At 43.5% G+C, this 19,777-nt stretch overlaps 1 protein-coding gene and 1 pseudogene across 7 annotated transcripts in view; one reads left to right on the top strand and one right to left on the bottom strand.

Moving 5' to 3' along the window:
- NT5C2 (5'-nucleotidase, cytosolic II) overlaps positions 1–18,222 on the bottom strand; it is a 99,503-nt gene extending 81,281 nt beyond the window's left edge. For 2 of the 7 annotated variants that reach the window (XM_032178742.2, XM_032178789.2), the window contains exons 1-3: positions 18,156–18,222; positions 7,281–7,426; positions 911–1,030 (exon numbers count right to left, since the gene is read on the bottom strand). In XM_032178742.2, the coding sequence (XP_032034633.1) occupies positions 911–1,011 (101 nt within the window). In that variant the 5' untranslated portion in view covers positions 1,012–1,030; positions 7,281–7,426; positions 18,156–18,222. Of the gene's footprint in view, positions 1–910; positions 1,031–7,280; positions 7,427–17,323; positions 17,840–18,155 lie in introns of those variants that run through there. The other 5 variants (XM_032178760.2, XM_032178779.2, XM_032178751.2 and 2 more) reach the window with 3 other exon arrangements.
- Positions 1,601–2,346, top strand: LOC116484130 (MARCKS-related protein-like; annotated as a pseudogene).
- Positions 18,223–19,777: the final 1,555 nt, after the last annotated feature.

Genomic DNA, 19,777 nt, shown 5'->3' with positions numbered 1-19,777 from the left:
AAATTAGCCAGCCATGGTGACACATGCCTGTAATCCCAGCTACTTGGGAGGCTGAGGCAGGAGAACCGCTTGAACCCAGGAGGTGGAGGTTGCAGTGAGCTGAGATTGTGCCACTGCATTCCAGCCTAGGCGACAGAGCCAGACTCTGTCTCAAAAAAAAAAAAAAAATTCATTCTTGGCGGGGTGTGGTGGCTCAAGCCTATAATCGCAGCACTTTGGGAGGCTGAGGTGGGGAGATCACTTGAGGCCAGGAGTTCGAGATCACCCTGGCCAACATGGCAAAACCCTGTCTCTATCAAAACTACAAAAATTAGTCTGGCATGGTGGCCATGCCTGTAACCCCAGCTATTGGGGAAGTTGAGGCATGAGAACTGCTTGAAGCCAGGACACAGAGGTTGCAGTGAGCTGAACTGCACCACTGCACTCCAGCCTAGGCAACAGAGTGAGACTCTGTCTCAAAAAAGAAAACAAAAAAATACAAAAATTAGCTGGGTGCAGTAGCCCACACCTGTAATCTCAGCTACTTAGGAGGCTGAGGCAAGAGAATTGCTTGAGCCTGGGAGGCGAAGGTTACAGTTAGCCAAGATTGCGCCATTGTACTCCAGCCTGGGCAACAGAGCAAGACTCTGTCCACCCAGCACCCCCTCAAAAAAAGAAAGAAAAAAAAATTCTTATTAACTTAGGTGCAATTTTCTAGCAACCAAAGAGATTTTTCTTAAAGACTTTTACTAGTAGATACACAGTATGGTGTACTAGTAGTTAAAAGTCTCGACTTAGAACTAGATTTGTACCACGAACTAGACATATGATCTGGGTTACTTAACCTCTCTGTACATTAATTTCATCATCTGTAAAATGAAGTGCCCATTTCATAGAGGGGTTTTGAGGATTAAATAGACAAAATACTTACCGATGATAGGCTTCTCGACGATACTTTTTCAGGGCATGCTTATCCATGTTAGCAGGCATATCTGCTGCATTCTGTAACCGATCACTCCAGGAGGTTGACATTTTAACTGTATTTTGTATTCTAGAAAAGAAAATCATTAATTTAGTAACTTAATATTGGCATCTGTATACTGACATCTGATTTTTTTAAAAATGAGAAAAACTCCAGCTTGCAAACTGTCTAATTACCTATTAAAACACACTGAATACAGTAAATATGCTGAAAATTATACTGACACTTCTCAACAATCTAAAGTTAGAAAAATAATTTCATATGGTAATTTCAATCCAGAAAGATAACATATACTTCCAAATAATTAAGCATGGCTGCCAGTAATTACTAACTCTAATCCTAGATTCTAGAAAAGGCACTAAAACCACAGCACAGCAGTTTGTGAAGATATATAATTTTAAGTTGATGTATGTTTTTAAAACGTGTGTAGTAGGCAAATTTTAAATTCTAATCAACAGATTCTGGTGTGGAGCAGAACAGTAGCAGGCATAGCTAGCAGGTTGGAGTAGGGGTACAGCTCATTTCCCCATCCCCATAAGATGCCAGCCCCACCCCTCTGCCTGCCCAGCCAACCCTGCTGTACTACCCCAAGGTGTGAGCCTGGGTTGGATACTGGCTACCTCCCAGCAGACCCCCATCATGGGCAGGCAGAGCTCCAAGGCTCCTCGGAAGACGTGACCACCAGGGTTGTGGCAGGCGCTTCCCCTGCAAAGGCCAACGGACAAGACAATGGCCACGTGAAAAGCAATGAAGACTTATCTCCCAAGGGTGAAGGAGTGTTGCCTCCGTGAACAGAACACATGAGGCAGCCGGGGCCACTGGCGATGCCATTGAGCCAGCATCCTCTATCCAGGGTGCTGAGGCCAAGGGGGCAGTCTCCCCTAACAAGTTCTCTCAAGAAGTCTTTCAAATTCAGCAGCCTGCTCTTCCACAAAAATTGGAAGGAGGACGGGGGCAGTTCTTCTGCCTCTCAGCCAGAGGAAATGCAGGAGCAAGGTGCCTGTAGCAACAAGGGCACTGCCCAGGAAAGGAAGGCTGCTGCTACCCCTGAGAGCCAGGAGCCCCAAGCCAAGGGGGCAGAGGGTAATGCTGCCTCAGAAGAAGCCCCAGGCTACAGAGCCATCCACTCCCTTGGGGCAGAGAGTGGCCCTATACCAGGTAGTGCTGAGCAGAATGAGGAGCTAGGTGGGGGCAGGTGGGTGATCTCTAAGCTGCAAAAACTGTGCTGTCCTTGTGAGGTCATTGCCTGGACCTGGTGCCCTGACTGCCTTCCTGTGCCCAGAAAGGAAGGGGCTATTGCCTCCTGCCAGCCACATTCCCTTTTCCCATCTCCCTCCTGTGGATTCTCCCATCAGCCATCTGGTTTTCCTCTTAAGGCCAGCTGAAGACAGGCCCTGATAGCTCCCCAAGTTAGGTCAGTGATGTAAAATGCTCCTGGCCTTGGCCCTACCTCCTTCCCTGTCCCCACCCCTGCAGAAGGCAATTGTTGGTTTTTTTCCTCGATTCTTTTCCAAGTAGGTTTTGTTTGGAAAACAAAACTACTCCCCAAATCCCTGAACCAGAAGTGTGGTGCTTATACTCCCAAACATTGCATACCCAGCCTCCCGCCATTGAGTTTTAGTCTCTTGTGCTGTGTCTGGTGGCACTTGGGCTGAAAAGGACACTGCTTCATCTAGGTTTTTGGTTTGTTTTTGAAACAGGGTCGCAGTGGCGTGATCTCTGCTCACTGCATCCCAGGCTCAAGCCATCTTCCCACCTCAGCTTCCCTAGTAGCTGGGACCACAGGCAGAGACGGGGGCGAGGGGGTCTCTACAAAAAAATGTTGCCTAGGCTGGTCTCGAACTCCTGGGTTCAAGAATCTGCTCACCTCAACCTCCCAAAGTGCTGGGATTACAGGTGTGAGCCACCCGCCGGCCTCCATCTAGGTTTTCATAAATATCTTACTCATGTGGAAACCTCCAGCTTGTACATCAAATGTGTCTCTTTTTTTGACTTGGTAAGAAAGTATTTGGCTTTGGGGTTGGGGGTAGGTCTGTAATGTGAAACAACTTGTCTTTTCTTCTCCCATTGTTACAAAACTTTTAACAGCCAAACCTCAGATTTGTACTTTTTTTTTTTAAGCTGCTAAAACTATTCTCTTCCACCTGGTTTTACTGTAACATTTGAAAAGGAAAAAATGTCATCCCTTTAAAAGATAAATAAATACATTTTGATAACATACTAAGCTCAGTCAATGGTGGCACAAATACAAGCAAATATTTGATTTCTATTTATTTAATGCTTTTACATTTTTCTGTAATAACTTAGTTTCAGCTGGCAATAAAGACTATGAACAAAAAGAAGGAATAAACTAAAATATTTCATCTAATTAGGATAAACATCTAAAATGAGGTGGGCAGCTTAAGTGTCTTTAACTACTTTTACATTAGGCTATTCTTAGGTTTCACTTCTGTTTTTGAAGTTTTTATCAGTAAGTAGTTTCAAATAAGGATGAAAAATATCCTCTTAGAATTAAGAAGTAGATTAATATTTTATAAAAATAGCATTATTTGTGAAAACATCTGTAGCCTGTTTCCCATCTTGAAAATGCTAATATCGTTTATGACATGAAGTCAATATATACCTCCCTTCCTCTCTCCCTTCCTCTGAGACAGGGTCTCACTGTTGCCCAGGCTGGAGTGCAGTGACATGATCATAGCTCACTGTAACCCTGAACTCCTGGACTCAAGTGATCCTTCCACCTCAAACTCCAGAACAGCTAGAAATACAGGAACTCACCACAAAACCCAGCTAACTATTATTTTTTTTAATTTGTGTACAGACAGGGTCTCATTATATTGTCCAGGCTAAGTCTTTTTTATATAAATCACCTCTGTGGCTTTTTAAAAAATAATTTATTCAGGTGAAATTCGCATAAAATTGACCACTTTAAAGCGAACAAGTTGGTGGCATTTAGTGCAACCACCAACTCCTTCTAGTGTCAAAATACTTCCATGACTCTAAAGTAAAACCCCTTATCCATTAAGCAGTTTCTTCCCACTGTGCACTCTACCCAGCCCCCGGCAACAACCAATCTGGAATCTGTCTCTGGATTTAACTATCCTGGATATTTCATTAAATGGAATCATACAAAATGTGACCTTTTGTGTCTGCCTTCTTTCAGCTGGCATAGCATTTTCAAAGCTCATCCATGTAGTATCACATATCACATTTCATTCCTTCTCATGACTGAATAATAATCCACTGTGCAGGAACAACTGGCTCTCCTTTTGTGGAAAAATGAACTTAATCCACACCTCTCATCATACACAAAATTTAAGATGGATCATAGACCTAAATGTAAAATCTAAAACTATAAAACCTGTACACAGACCAGGTGCAGTGGCTCATGCCTATAATCCCATCACTTTGGGAAGCCAAAGTGGGCGGATCACTTGAGCTCAAGAGTTTGAAGCCTGGGCAACATGGCGAAAACCCATCTCTACAAAAAACACAAAAATTACTTGGGCATGGTGGTCCATACCTGTAGTCCCAGCTACTTGGGAGGCTGAGGCAGGAGTATTGCTTGAGCCCAGCGGAGGTTGCAGTGAGGCGGAGGTTGCTTGCAATGAGCCGATTATGCCACTGCGCTCCAGCCTCAGTGACAGAGGAAGACCTGTCTCAAAAAAAAAAAAAAAAAAAAAAAAAAAGCCAGGCACAGTGGCTCATGCCTGTAATCCCAGCACTTTGGGAGGCCAAGGAGGGTAGATCACATGGTCAAGAGATCAAGACCATCTTGGCCATCATGGTGAAATCCCGTCTCTACTAAATACAGAAAATTAGCTGGGCGTGGTGGCACGCATCTGTAATCCCAGCTACTCAGGTGGCTGAGGCAGGAGAATCGCTTTAACCTGGGAGGTGGAGGTTGCAATGAGCTGAGCCGAGATCACACCACTACACTCCAACCTGGGCAACGAGATCAAGACTGTCTCAAAAAAAAAAGGACAAGCAGCAGCCCTTGGGGTTGCTCTGTAAACAGAGTGGTCATTCTTTTATTCCTCTATGTTTTCTTTTTTTTTTTTTCTTTCTTTTTTTTTTTTTTTTTTTTTTTTTTTGAGATGGAGTCTCGCTGTGTCGCCCAGGATGGAGTGCAGTGACGTGATCTTGGCTCACTGCAACCTCCACCTCCCGGGTTCAAGCGATTCTCCTGCCTCAGCCTCCTGAGTAACTGGGATTACAGGCACATGCCACCTTGCCTGGCTAATTTTTGTATTTTTAGTACAGACGGGGTTTCACCATGTTGGTCAGGCTGGTGCCAAACTCCTGACCTCATGATCTGCCCACCTTGGCCTCCCAAAGTGCTGGGATTACAGGTGTGAGCCACTGTGCCCAGCCTCCTCTACTTCCTTAATAAACTTGCTTTCACTTTACTCTATGGACTCGCCCTAAATTCTTTATTACATCAGATCCAAGAACCCTCTCTTGGGGTGTGGATCAGGACCCCTTTCCAGTAACAATACTGTAGGTAGGAAAACCATGGAAGGCCTCTATGAGGAGGCAGTATTTGTTCAGAGACCTGAGTAAAGTAAGGGAGTGATATACAAAATAAAACAAACAGCAACTGCACATACACAAACAACAACTGCACCCAAGTAGCTGGGATTACAAGTGTACACCACCATGCCTGGCTAATTTTTTCTATTTAGTAACACAGTAGTTTGCAACTATACTCCCAGCTATTTGGGGGGCTGAGGCAGGAGGGTCACTTTGAGCCCAGGAGTTTGAGGCTGCAGCGAGCTATAATCGCACCACTGCACTTCAGCCTGGGTGACAGAGTGAGACCCAATCTCCAAACAAAAAAATAAAACAAACAATAAATCAACCTACTACAGGGTTGGCATATACACATCATATTAATCTGTTTTGCATATTATGGTTTATATGCATATGCAAAAGGTTTAGAATATTTTATTCTCTTAGGAGGTTAAAATATTATCTCTGCAACCTTGTTTGTATACTTAATTTGTTCTAAGTCCCTCTTCATGACTAACAGAGGACTTAAAAAACTAAAACAAAATTGCATTTATATATTATCCTTCCATTAGCATATTGGGAGGAAAAAGACAAGCTATGGTTTGGGACAAAATATTTGCAAACACACATCTGACAAAAGGACTTGTATCCAGAATATAGGAAGAGCTCTCAAAATGCAATAATAAGATAAATAATCCAATTAAAATACAGACAAAAGATATGCATAGACATTTCATCAAAGAATATATACAAATGGCAAATAAGCATATGAAGTGATGTTTAACATCATTTGTCACTAAGGAAATACAAATTAAAAACACAATAAGATACGAAAATATGCCTATTTGAATATTTAAAATTAAAAAGACAGACAACATCAAATATTGTTGAGAACGTAGAGCAACCTGAATTCTACTACACTGCCAGAAAGAAAATAAAAAAGGCACAAGCACTCTGGAAAAGTTTGCCATTTCTTTAAAACTTAAACATATATCTATCATATGTCCCAGACTTTCTAATTGTAAGTAATTGTCCAAGAGAAATTAAGGCATATATCCATATAAAGACTTCAACACAGGCTTGGGCACAGTGGCTCACACCTGTAATCCCAACACTTTGGGAGGCCAAAATGGGGGACTGCTTGAACCCAGGAGTTCAAGAGCAGCCTGGGCAACATGGCAAAATGCAGTCTTTTTGAAAATTGAAAAATTAGTTGGGCATGGTGGCACATGCCTGTAGTCCCAGCTACTTGGGAGGATCACATGAGCCCAAGAGGTTGAGGCTACATACAGTGAGCCAAGATCATCTCATGCCATCGCACTGCAGCCTGGGCGACAGAGATCCTGTCTCAAAAAAAACTTACACACAAATGTTCTTAGCAGCTTTGTAATGGCCAGAAACTACAAACGACTCAAATGTTATCAACAAGTGAATGGGTAAAAAAAAATTATGGTACATCTATACAATGTAATACTACTACGTAATATAAAGGAATAAAGTATTTATATGCAAAACATTAAAAACTTCATAATAATTACACTGAGTGAAAGAAGACAAAAAGAGTACATAGTGTATGATTCTGTACATATAAAATCCTAGAAAATGCACACTAATCTGACAGAACACAGACAAGTGCTTCCCTGGGGTAGGGAGGTCAAGTAGGGAGAGGAGGAGGTATTACAAAGGAGCCCAGGAAAACTTTTGGGGAGAAGGGGTGATACGTTCAATAGCTTCATTATGATGATGGTTTCATGGGTACATATATATGTTAAAATTTATTATATACTCTGTGCAACTTATTGTATACCAATTATGTCACAATAAGACTGTTTTTCAGCCAGTGGCAGTGGCTCACACTTGTAATCCCAGAACTTTGGGAGGCCGAGGCGAGTGGATCACTTGACGTCAGGAGATCACATGACTGTACTCCAGCCTGGGCAGCAGAGCGAGACTCTGTCTCAAAAAAAAAAAAAAAAAATATTTCACAGGCAAAACATGCACAGTCCCCTTCACCACTACCATCACCCTCCCCCAAACTAAGGAAAACAGCTGCTCCAACAGCTCTAGGCAACTGCTGAAAACAGGAAGAAAAGAGCAACTGAAACTGTAGGGTAAGCCTGGTTAGCAATGTGCACTGAATATTCTTTCCCTCAAAATGGTGTGCCAATAAAATGCTGACAGCCACATGCAGTAAGACCACTATCTTTAAACTACAATCAAAGGAAATTTTGTCCCTCCCATAATTACCCTCTCATTACTTAACATAATGTTAAGAAAAGCTCAAGAATTATGATGTAGTACAGTAATATTCTTCATGCCCAAATAGATAAAAGTATAAAAATAGCAGTAAAGGCCTGGCGTGGTAGCTCACGCCTGTAATCCTAGCACTTTGGGAGGCCAAGGTGGGTGGATCATTTGAGGTCAGGAGTTCGAGATCAGCCTGGCCAACATGATGAACCCTTGTCTCTACTAAAAATGGAAAAAAATCAGCTGGGCGTAGTGGCATATCCCTGTAGTCCCAGCTACTCGAGAAGCTGAGGCAGGAGAATTACTTGAACCCGGAAGGCAGAGGTTGCAGTGAGCTGAGATTGCGCCACTGCACTCCAGCCTGGGAAACAGAGCAAGACTACATCTCAAAAAAAAAAAAAAAAAAATAGCAGTCAGCACTTCTTTTCATGACAATTCTGCATTAAGACAAAATGCCACACTGCTAGAGTTATACGTTGGCAAACGCTCTTTAAAAAGTCATTTTACATGTCTGTTTCAAGTTAGATCAGTAATTCATTTGGAATAAAGCGAGGAGCACTTTAATAATATGTAGAGCAGGTCTATCAGTCGAAGTGTTTAACACATGGCAATTTGAATCAAATATTCATTTTTCAATAGAATATGTCAACATGGATAATAGGGTAATAATAGCAGTATGAATAATCAGTAGTTTCTACTTCACTCAAATTTTAATTTTGTATTTAAAATACAAAACTTGGGTGGCTCACACTTGTAATCCCAGCACTTTGGGAGGCCGAGGCGGGTGGATCACCTGAGGTCAGGAGTTCAAGACCAGCCTGGCCAACATGGTGAAACCCTATCTCTACTAAAAACACAAAAATTAGCCAGGCGTGGTGGCAGGTGCCCATAATCTCAGCAACTTGGGAGGCTGAGGCAGGAGAATCACTTGAACCCAGGGGGCGGAGCTTGCAGTGAGCCCAGATTGCACCACTGTACTCTAGCCTGGGTGACATCTAGACTCCATCTCAAAAAAAAAAAAAAAAAAAAAAAATACAAAACTTGGCATTTGTAAGTTTTATAATCAACCATTCATTCTCATTCTAAGAATACTGCCCTAAAACTTAAATGGAAAGGATAATTTTGAATAATTTCTTCAAATTTTCTCACCAGCCTGAAACTTATTTTGGTCTCTAAATACAACAACTTTCATTGTGTATTACTTATGTTAAACTAGTTTATGGAAAAAAGAAAAGTTAAAGCTATATCCTCCATTTGTATGCCTCATAAAGTACTAAATAGCCACATTTTATTCAGTCTTTGATAACCGTAGTCCGTGGCAGATAAGCAAGTAAAATCAATAAACTATAGTAGTTAGACATTTGGTTTTATCATTATATTGTGGTTAAGGGTCCTCTCTGTAACATAGCCACAAACCAACTTACTTACAAATACATCCCCTTAAAAACATGGAAAGTCAGATGCAAGTTTACTTTAATTCATCTACCAGTACTGCTGAAAAACTAAATCCTCATATTTGTAGTTAACAGTGTTACCTATAACTCAAAGAACAGCACTGTGAAATAAGCTATATAGCTTTTTTAAGTATTTTGTAACCTTTACTCCTTATCATCACAAAACACATGAAGAGATATACATATGTGTGTGTATATATACACACATATATACTTTATACACATATATAATATACTTTAAGTGGGGGTGGGAGGAGGGTGAGGGATGAGAAATTACCCAATGAGTACAATGTACACTATTCAGGTGATGGTTACACTAAAAAGCCAGACCACCGCTATGCTATATATCCAAAACTGTACCCCCTAAATCTATAAAAATTAAAAAATAAAATAGTTTAAGATGAAGAAATGCCTATTTTTCCAGAAGACTCCTTAAAACTGTTGCATTTAAATTATCTTAAATGTGTCATTACCTCTCATCATCTTTTAAATAGTTCATGATAAGTTTTTGCTTTTTGTTTTGTTTTGTTTTTTTGAGACACAGTTTCACTCGTTGCCCAGGCTGGAGTGCAATGACGTGATCTCGGCTCAATGCAACCTCCGCCTCCCAGATTCAAGCGATTCTCCTGCATCAGCCTCCCAAGTAGCTAGGATTACAGGCAAGCACCACCACGCCCAGCTAATTTTGTATTTTTAGTACAGACGGGGTTTCACTGTGTTGGTTAGGCTGGTCTTGAACTCCTGACCTCAAGTGATCCACCTGCCTCCCAAAGTGCTGGAATTACAGGCATGAGCCACCGTGCCCAGCCTATAAACAAGTTTTTTTGTTTATTTTTCATTTCATTATTTTCAGAGTTCTTTATGTCATTTGTCCCAAACTGCACTACACATTCCTGTCAAAGGCCAACGCTCAATAGTTCACACACCAAAGTGATGCCAACAGTTAACAAACTCCAACTAATAACATCACACTTACCCACACACATCACTCACTGTCCTCTTACCCTGCTTTACTTGTTTTTTTGCACATAACACTTACATTTGACAGTTTGCATTCTGTCAATCTCTCCAAAATATAAGCTCCATAAGGGAGAGGAGTGTTTTATTTGCTGCTCTATCCCCAGCATCTCGCACAGTAGACTTAACAGACAGAAATAAATGAACCATTAAACCTCTATACATGGAGCCCTTTGCTTTTCAGAAGCCTATTTTTGTGTAAGCCTGAAAATGCAAGAATAACTGCAGAAGTCCCTTTTAATACTCTAAATGAATCTTTGGAAATCTTACTCTTGGTTCACAAATACGTAAGATTCTTGGCTTGATTAACGTAATATTTTGCTAACATTTCAACATCAGGCCTTGGAACAAAAGCTTCCTTGTTCTCCGAAGGAAAAATAACAAAGTTGAGAAGAGAGATCTTGTCGACTGAGAAATGCAGTACCTGTTGCCTTGACGATTTGTTTTTCTTCTTCAAGCAGCTACATGCTCCTATCTGTAGTCTGAAATTGTAACTAGAAACTACAAATTTCATCTTTTCCTAAAGTTTTGAAAATATACAAAAAAGACTGGAATTTTGCTATGTTCTCATCAACATTCTATTGCTACTATCCTACCATATTACGTAGAATGCTATATATTTCTTCTACATCAACACATTAAGGCTGCTTCTAACTGAATGTTTTGAATAATACCAGACCTTCAACAATAACATGGTTATTGACACAAAGGAACAAGAGAGCATGTAAGGAAAACATTTTAAAAGATTGAGCTATTTCTTCAAAATGTTGTCATAATTAACTGAGGTCTTCAAAAACATAAAGGTATAAACAAGCTGCACAATTTTTACATTCAGACGATATATAATACTTTGCACCTTTAGTAATGATTCCTGAATACTCCTTTAAAAAAAAAAAAATAGGGCAAGGTGCAGTGGCTCACACCTATAATCCCACCACTCTGGGAGGTCAAGCCAGGTGGATCCCTTGAGCTTAGGAGTTCCAGACCAGCCTAGGCAACATGGCAAAACCCCTATCTCTATAAAAACATGCAAAAATGAGACAGGCATGGTGACGGGTGCCTGTAGACCCAGCTACTCGGGAGGCTGAGGTAGGAAGATCGTTGAGCCAGGAAGGCAGAGGTTGTGTGAGCCAAGATCGCAACACTGCACACTCCAGCCTGGACAACAAAGACCCTGTCTCCAAAAAGAAAAAAGAAGAAAAAAAAAAGCAGGTAAAAAACTGCTTTATTTCAAAAAAGAACTCATTCTCTCACCAATGAACTCCTGCTCACCATTCAACTTTGGTGTAGTTCTTATTTTTCCTCTTATAAAATAATTTAAAAAGATAAAATCGGAAAGGCATAAATAACCACAGACCACAGTATTTCTACCTTTTAATATATAAATTCATACTTAAGGTTTAGTCCACCTATTTGGTTAAAATTCAGAGATATGCATGAGTTCGATGCCTTAATAATGCTAACATAACAACAGCTGACATTTATTGAGTACTTACTATTTTTCATGTATGATTCTAAGCAGTATAGTACATATTTTAACTCACTGACTTTTTCAGAACAACGCTATATGTTAGGTACTATTATCCTCATTTTACGAAGTAAACAGGAAAGAGAAGTTAGATAATTTGAAGTCACAGAATTATACTGTGGTTAAGAGTACAGTTTCTGGAGCCACACTGCCTGGGTTCAAAACCTGGCTCTAACACCAACTAGCTCTACCACTAAGCAAATTATAAGCACTACAGTTTCTTCCACTGCAAAACAGGTAGAGTTGGAACAAAAATGTAAGGTGCTAAGAACAGTGGCTGAGACATGGAAATTGGTCAATAAACTGTTTATAATGCTTGAGTGCAAGATGTTTGAATACTTGAAGCCTTAGCACAACAATGTACTTAATGTTTGAAGGAATGAGTAATAGGCTTCTACTTTTGGAGTCAAAACCTCATAGCATCCATTACGTATCAGAGGCTGTAGCAATTTCACACATTTATCACGTCAATTAAAGTATCCTAAATATAAGGACAACTATAGCTATAGGTTTGTTTCCTTTCTTCCTGGAAGCTCTCAGACCTAGAGAGAATTATTATTTCAAGATTTGTTTCACCAAACCTACTTCAAAAGTAAACGAGTAATTCAAGGCTTAAAAAAATGGCATTTACTGGCCGGGTGCGGTGGCTCATGCCTGTAATCCCAGCACTTTGGGAGGCTGAGGCGGGCGGATCACAAGGTCAGGAGATCGAGACCATCCTGGCTAACACAGTGAAACCCCGTCTCTACTAAAAATACAAAAAAAATAGCCAGGCGTGGTGGCACATCCCAGCACTAGGGAGGCTGAGGCAGAGGAACAGCTTGAACCCGGGAGATGGAGGTTGCAGTGAGCTGACATCGCGCCACTGCACTCCAGCCTGGGTGACAGAGCAAGACTCCGTCTCAAAAAAAAAAAAAAAAAAAAAAAAATGGCATTTACTGACTTCAGATTTGTGAAAGATTCTAATGTTAGGCCAGGCGCGGTGGTTCATGCCTATAATCCCAGCACTTTGGGAGGCTGAGGTGGGCGGATCACCTGAGGTCAGGAGTTCAAGACCAGCCTGGCCAACAGGGCGAAACCCGTCTCTACTAAAAATAGAAAAATTAGCTGGGCATGGTGGCGCATACCTGTAATCCCTACTAGGGAGGCTGAGGCAGGAGAATCGCTTGAACCCAGCAGGCGGAAGTTGTAGTGCTCTGAGATCGCATCTCTGCACTCTAGCTTGGGCAAGACAGAGAGACTCCATCTTAAAAAAATAAAAAACGCCAGGTGCAGTGGTTCACATCTGTAATCCCAGCACTTTGGGGGCTGAGGCGGGTGGATCACAAGGTCAGGAGTTCAAGACCAGCCTGGCCAAGATGATGAAACTCCATCTCTACTAAAAATAAAAATTAAAAAAAAAAATTAGCCAGGTGTAGTGGTGGGCGCCTGTAGTCCCAGCTACTCGGGAGGCTGAGCCAGGAGAATCGCTTGAACCCAGGAGGTGGAGGTTGCAGTAAGCAGAGATCGCGCCATTGCACTCCAGCCCGGGCAACAGTGCAAAAATCAAAAATACATAAATAAATAAATAAATAAATAATAAAGATAAACTAAGCAGAAAAAAATAAGCACTGTCAATAAACCTAAATGTGAAAAAGCAAAATCATGCAATTTACAGAAGAATATAGAGATGAACAGCCTTACGGATCAAAGGTAGGGAAGACTTTCTTGCATAAAAGACAAAAAATGCAAACCATTTTGGGATTCACTTTCCCCATCTGTCAAATGAAGGCATTGAACGTGGAAGACTCTCAAGTTCCCTTCCAGATGTAGAAACAGATTTATGGGTCCAGATTCTGTAGAGGTCACAGTGTTTTTCACAATTTTTTACAATCAGTTGCCCACATTTATAAATCAGAAAATTCTGTGTAACATACGAATTTGGGCTGGGTGCAGTGGCTTATGCCTATAATCCCAGCACTTTGGGAGGCCGAGGTGGGCAGGTCACCTGAGGTCAGGAGTTCGAAACTAGCCTGGCCAACATGGTGAAACCCCATCTCTACTGAAAACACAAAAATTAGCCGGGCATAGTGGCGCATGCCTGTATTCTTTCTCAGCATGCCTGCAGTACTCAGGAGGCAGGGGCAGGAGAACTGCTTGAACCCAGGAGGCAGAGGTTGCAGTGAGCTGAGATAGAGCCAGCCTGGGTGACAAAGTGAGACTCCGTCTCGGAAAGAAAAGAGTGTGAGATGAAAGAGCCTGCTTGTACTATCTGCTTGGAAACAGAAGACTGAAATCTGATGCCTGAAATTTAACGGCTTAAAAAAAAATCCGTAAGCTTGCTGAGTATTAGCATGTTTTCATTACAGATGCCCAGTGGGATATATATTTTTATAGGCTCCTTGGTTTAATGGAGTTTCTTTAATGTTTTAGGTTCATCTTAAAATACTGTGAAATATTTCAAATATACAGAAAATAATATAATGATCATTTGATATGTCTACTACCCACCTTCTTTATCAAATTTTAACAATTAAAATTAAGGGCCAGGCATGGTAGCTCACGCCTGTAATCCCAACACTTTGGGAGGCCAAGGCGGGCAGATCATGAGGCAAAGAGATTGAGATCATCCTGGCCAGCATGGTGAAACCCCATTTCTACTAAAAATACAAAAATTAGCTGGGTGTGGTGGCACACGCCTGTAGTCCCAGCTACTTGGGAGGCTGAGGCAGGAGAATCGCTTGAACCCAGGAGGCGGAGGTTGCAGTGAGCCGAGATTGCTCCACGCACTCCAGCTTGGGTGACAAGAATGAAACTCTGTCTCAAAAAAAAAGAAAAAAAAAAAAAAGGCAAGCCACAAAATTAATGCAGTTAATCGGCCAGGTGCGGTGGCTCACGCCTGTAATCCCAGCACTTTAGGAGGTCGAGGCAGGTGGATCACCTGAGGTCAGGAGTTCGAGACCAGCCTGGCCAACATAGTGAAACCCCGTCTCTACTAAAAATATAAAAAATTAGCTGGGCGTGGTGGCACGTGCCTGTAGTCCCAGCTACTCAGGAGGCTGAGACATGAGAATCACTTGAACCTGGGAGGCAGAGGTTGCAGTGAGCCTATATCATGCCACTGCACTCCAGCCTGGGTGACAGAGCGTCTCAAAAAAAAAAAAAAATTCAGTAAACAGTACAAGAAAAAAGTTAAAAAAATTACGACAGTCTTAATCTTTTTGTTTGTTTGTTTGTTTTGAGATGGAGTCTCGCTCTGTCACCAGGCTGTAATGCAGTGGCACGATCTCGGCTCACTGCAACCTCCGCCTCCTGGGTTCAAGCGATTCTCCTGCCTCAGCCTCCCAAGTAGCTGGGATTACAGGCATGCGCTACCATGCCTGATTAATTTTTGTATTTTTAGTAGAGACGGGGTTTCACCATGTTGGCCAGGCTGGTCTCAAACTCCTGACCTCAGGTGGTCATTCTCTCCGCTCTAATTGCAAAGAATCCATGTAGCATACTTGTAAACTACTTACCAAAATTTCTCTTTCCAGCTTTATCTCAGACTAGTGCTCTACCAAATCCTTTTAGTGACAACAATTAATCATACCCTCAATACATCCACTTCAGCATCTTCTCCATAAAGTGTTACTGTTTTTCCTGATCCCATCAAGCTACATTAATATTCCTTCACTCTGAGCAAAAAAAACTAACATTTATAGAGAACTTAATGTGTGACAGTATCACTTCAATTGAATTATTCTATTTAATCCATATAACCCTGTAAAATTTGTTCTATTTTTCTCTTCTCAAGGTGAGAGAAACTGAGCGAGCTTGTCTAAGGTTAACTGAGTTCCCCGAGGTTGCATGATGCTAAGTAGCAAGCCAGACTACAAAATCCAGGCCCTTAAATAAATGCAATGTTTCCTGGCTGAAAGTATGACTGCCTTTACTGCTCACATGTCACTCAACATATGCCTTGTGATAGTTAGCATTTTGTATTAAATGTCTAAAAACCTCAAAATATTACAACATTTATTCAACAAAAATTTACTAAGAGCCTGTGTGCCAGGCATTGTTGACTACTGGAGCACATTAGAGAGCATCCACATATGAAAATTAGATGAATTCTCTAAATACATGGACATCCCAGAAATATTGGTAAGAGCAAAATCCCAAATAATATGTACACAGCAACTGTACTAGATAAAAACCATGTCTATGTAAGTACTTTAAAAGAGCACAGTCATAACATGACAAAGTTGTGGGTTGTTGTTATTTACTATCTCACTGAATTAAGCTTATGTTAAGAGAATTAAGCAACAGGGCCGGACGCAGTGGCTCACGCCTGTAATCCTAGTATTTGGGAGGCCGAGGCGGGCGGATCACCTGAGGTCAGGAGTTCGAGACCAGCCTGACCAACTTGGAGAAACCCCCGTCTCTACTAAAAATACAAAATTAGCCAGGCGTGGTGGCGCATGCCTGTAATCTCAGCTACTTGGGAGGCTGAGGCAGGAGAATTGCTTGAACCCGGGAGGCGGATGTTGGGATGAGCCAAGATCGTGCCATTGCACTCCAGCCTGGCCAACAAGAGCAAAGCTCCGTCTCAAAAAAAAAAAAAAAAAGAGAAAATTAAGCAATAGAAATACTTTAAAAAAAAAAAAACCTGTGTTTTATGTATTCCTCTTTCCCCATAAAACAGCAGAAATAGCCTAAAGAAAGATTAATGAGCACCTCTCTGCCTAACATTCTACTGTAATCTGGCTTTCTTTACAAAGATGTGATGTCTTCTGGTTAAGGGTGGCAGGTACTATAAGGGAATACTATCTATATAAATCTTCTTACAATTACAAACTTCTGGAAACTTGTAGCTGATTGTAAATTTTCATACAATGGCATCATACCTTTGAACTGAAAGGAATCTTGCATAACATCTCCTTCAGCACCGCCCCCCACCCCGCCCCGCACCCCACCACCTTATTTTACAGATTTGTTGGTTACTAAATCCTAAAACCTTAATTCTGGGTCAATGAGAGTAATGCAGCTACCTATACTGTTGAAATGTAGTGATTTCCACTGCAATGGAAATGCACTTCAGAAATAAAGTCTGTGTATGCTAGTATCAACCCTGCCTGTGGAGTATTTATTTTAATTACTAACCAGCTATGTTTTCTTGAACTTAACCCTTTTTTATCTTTTTTTTTTTTTCCACTCTCAGCTCACACCTATTTTTTTCTCTTTTCGAACTTATCCCTTTCAGGCCTGGATGTCTTCATCTGGATAAATTCTAACCGTTGTTGAAAAGCCACGTGGCAAATATTTTTGAAACCTAAAGCCTTCTCTACGCAGTAACACTAAGTTTTTATGGTAAATGACACAGTTTCAATATTCTGCCTTTCACATTACGGTCAGCAGTTTGCATTCGTTGCTTTAAGAGGCGAAATGCATAGTCTACAGACACTGGCAACCAAGTACAGCTCAATCCTTAAGAACTCATAGGCCCCTGGACGGGCGCGCACACACCCCCCTTTAATGGTGACTAGTCATTTCAGGGCGCTGTACTTCAGAGTACGACCCCCCTCAAACACCAAGGCCCTAAAGGTGAAAGCCCAGGAAAACGTCGATTCGGACAGCAGCCTCTACCTGCTGCTTTTAGAAACTGTGGCCTGCCGGAGTCAAACCCCCAAAACGTTCTTCTTACAACTAAGGGTTCAGGCCTCAGGTCGGCATCTCGCCCTCTCCGGTTTCAGGAGCCCCGAAAAAAGGAGAGGAATAGGCCGCCACTGAACGGCTCAGCCCCCTGACCAGGAGCCGTCCAGATGTTTTTTTGTGGCGGCTTGCAATTCGCTGTGACCTTTCCAGGAAGTGTTGCACACGGGCGTGTGGCAAACGAGCTGGCCGTTTCTCGCGGTCCTGCTAAAACGCTGTCAACCTGGCCCTCCACCAGAGGCCCGTTGGCTTCTCGGGAGGCGACCGAGGGAGCTCAGGGGGCGGGGAAGCTTTTACAAGAAGCGAAAGGACGGCCTCAGGAGTGGCCGGGAACAGCCTGGAATCAGCTGGAGGACGTCAGCAGAACTGAGGAAAGGGCTACCACCAGCGTTAGGAAAGGGGGGAGAGGGCGGAACGCGGCGAACGGCCGCGCTCGGAGGCTGAGGTGGGGTCCCGGCGAGCCGGCGGCAGGGAAACAATGGCGCGAGCGTGACGTGGGCCGGAGGCGTCACGGCGGCGCGGAGGAAGGGGCTGCCGTGGGGCGGGGGCCGCACCGAGGGAGTTGGGAGGCGTGCAGCGTCCGCGAGCGCGCTGGCGGGGACTCGGCCTGAGGAGAGGGGCCTGGGGGCCATGGTCCCTGGGGGCCGGGGGCGGGGGCAGGCGGAGGCCGCTACCCTGGGGTCGCGTGCTCGGCCGCGCACCTCCCCACCTAGCTCCCCGCTCGCCCGCTCCTTCCCCGCCCGCCCACGGGTGCCGCCGCACTCACCGGCTCCAGCGCACCGCAACAATCCCAGCGCGCAACTGCCGCAGCCGCCTCGGCGCGCGCCCTCCCCGCCCCCGCCGCCCGGCACCGCCCCGCGCCGCCCCCCTGCTCGCGCCCGGCCAGGGACCAGCGCGCTGTTCCGTCCCCCAGCTCCGCCGCAGAGCTCGGCGAAGCCGACGCTCCCTGACCGCTCTGCGTCAGTCTGTCCCGCGGGTCTGGAGATCTTCAAACGACGGAACACCGGCTTTGCCCTTCTGAGGGTTTCCATCCCTTGACATTCTGCCTGCGACCCTCAGCCGGAACCCGGGCTAACCTCTCCACTGTGTATCATTCAGAAGAAGCTTTTCCTTGGGAGGAGAGGGCATCCTTTTTCCCAGTCACAGAATGTTTTGGTCTAATGGACCTCAAGGCCCCTCATGCGTCCACACCCGCATGGCACCCTCGAATCCCCTTGATGGCTAAAAACACCGGCTTTGAAGTTTGTCAGAACGAGTTCCAGTCCCAGTACCACCACTTACAAACTGTAACCTCGGGCGAGGTACCTGACCTCCTATACCCGGTGCCCACATTTGTAACACCAGGATAGGGAACAACAGTCCCCACTTCAAAGGGTGTTGACGGGATGAAATCACACAATATAGGTGAGGCCCTCAGCAGGGTCCTGGCACACAGTAAGCACTCAATAAATGTTCCCACCACCAGCAACTCAGCAGGAAGACTCCGCAAAAGCAGCCAGCTATTTCCAGAGGACTGAATTCCTTGGTCCCGGCAGCTCTCACCAGTGAGAAAATGTGTCTAAACTTCTACTTTCAGAGCCCAAATTCGATGCCTTGGAGCCACAGAGAACAAACGTCTAATCTCTCTTGGACCTTTGACTTTTCAGATACTTTGCTTCTATCACCTCTGCCCAAGGTCTTCTCATTCCACATCAGTGTCTCCCGTTCCTTCCATTGTTCCTGCTCTGCCCTGGTTTTGAGGGTCTTTATCCATGTCATGCAAATGGTAGATTTGACTGTGATTTCTTCAGAATACGTCACCCAAGACTGAACCAAATGTCTGGGTATCATCAGAGCAAAGCAGGACTATAGCTTCCTCCTTTTGGGACCTATCACTTTGCACTCCTGCGATAAAGTTCTTGGCACCCATACTGTTGACTCATATTGGGCTTGCAGTCAACCAAAACCTCCGGGTCTTTTTAATAAGTGCTCCACCAGAGCACTTCTACCCCTTCTTGTGCTTCTCAGCCAACTTCGCTTCAGGTCAGCTGAGGCTAGACCTTGGGCCCCTCACCTAAATTTCTCAGGATATATGGAAAAGAGGAATAGGGGTTGGAAGCTGGCATAACACAATCTTTAAACCAAGTGCATTTGAAAAAAGGCCAGGATGGCAGGGCGTGGTGGCTCACACCTGTAATCCCATCACTTCAGGAAGCCAAGGCAGGTGGATCATTTGAGGTCAGGAGTTCAAGACCAGCCTGACCAACATGGCGAAACCCCATCTCTACTAAAAATACAAAAATTAGCTGGGCATGGTGACACGCATCTGTAGTCTCAGCTACTCAGGAGGCTGAGGCAGGAGAATCGCTTGAACCCGGGAGGCGGAGGTTGCAGTGAGCCAAGATCACG

Source organism: Hylobates moloch, unplaced genomic scaffold, assembly GCF_009828535.3.
Source record: "Hylobates moloch isolate HMO894 unplaced genomic scaffold, HMol_V3 SCAFFOLD_3, whole genome shotgun sequence".
In the NCBI taxonomy this organism is placed as follows: Eukaryota; Metazoa; Chordata; class Mammalia; order Primates; family Hylobatidae; genus Hylobates; species Hylobates moloch.
Note: the sequence above shows the minus strand (reverse complement) of the source record. Positions and strands in the feature narration are given on the sequence as shown.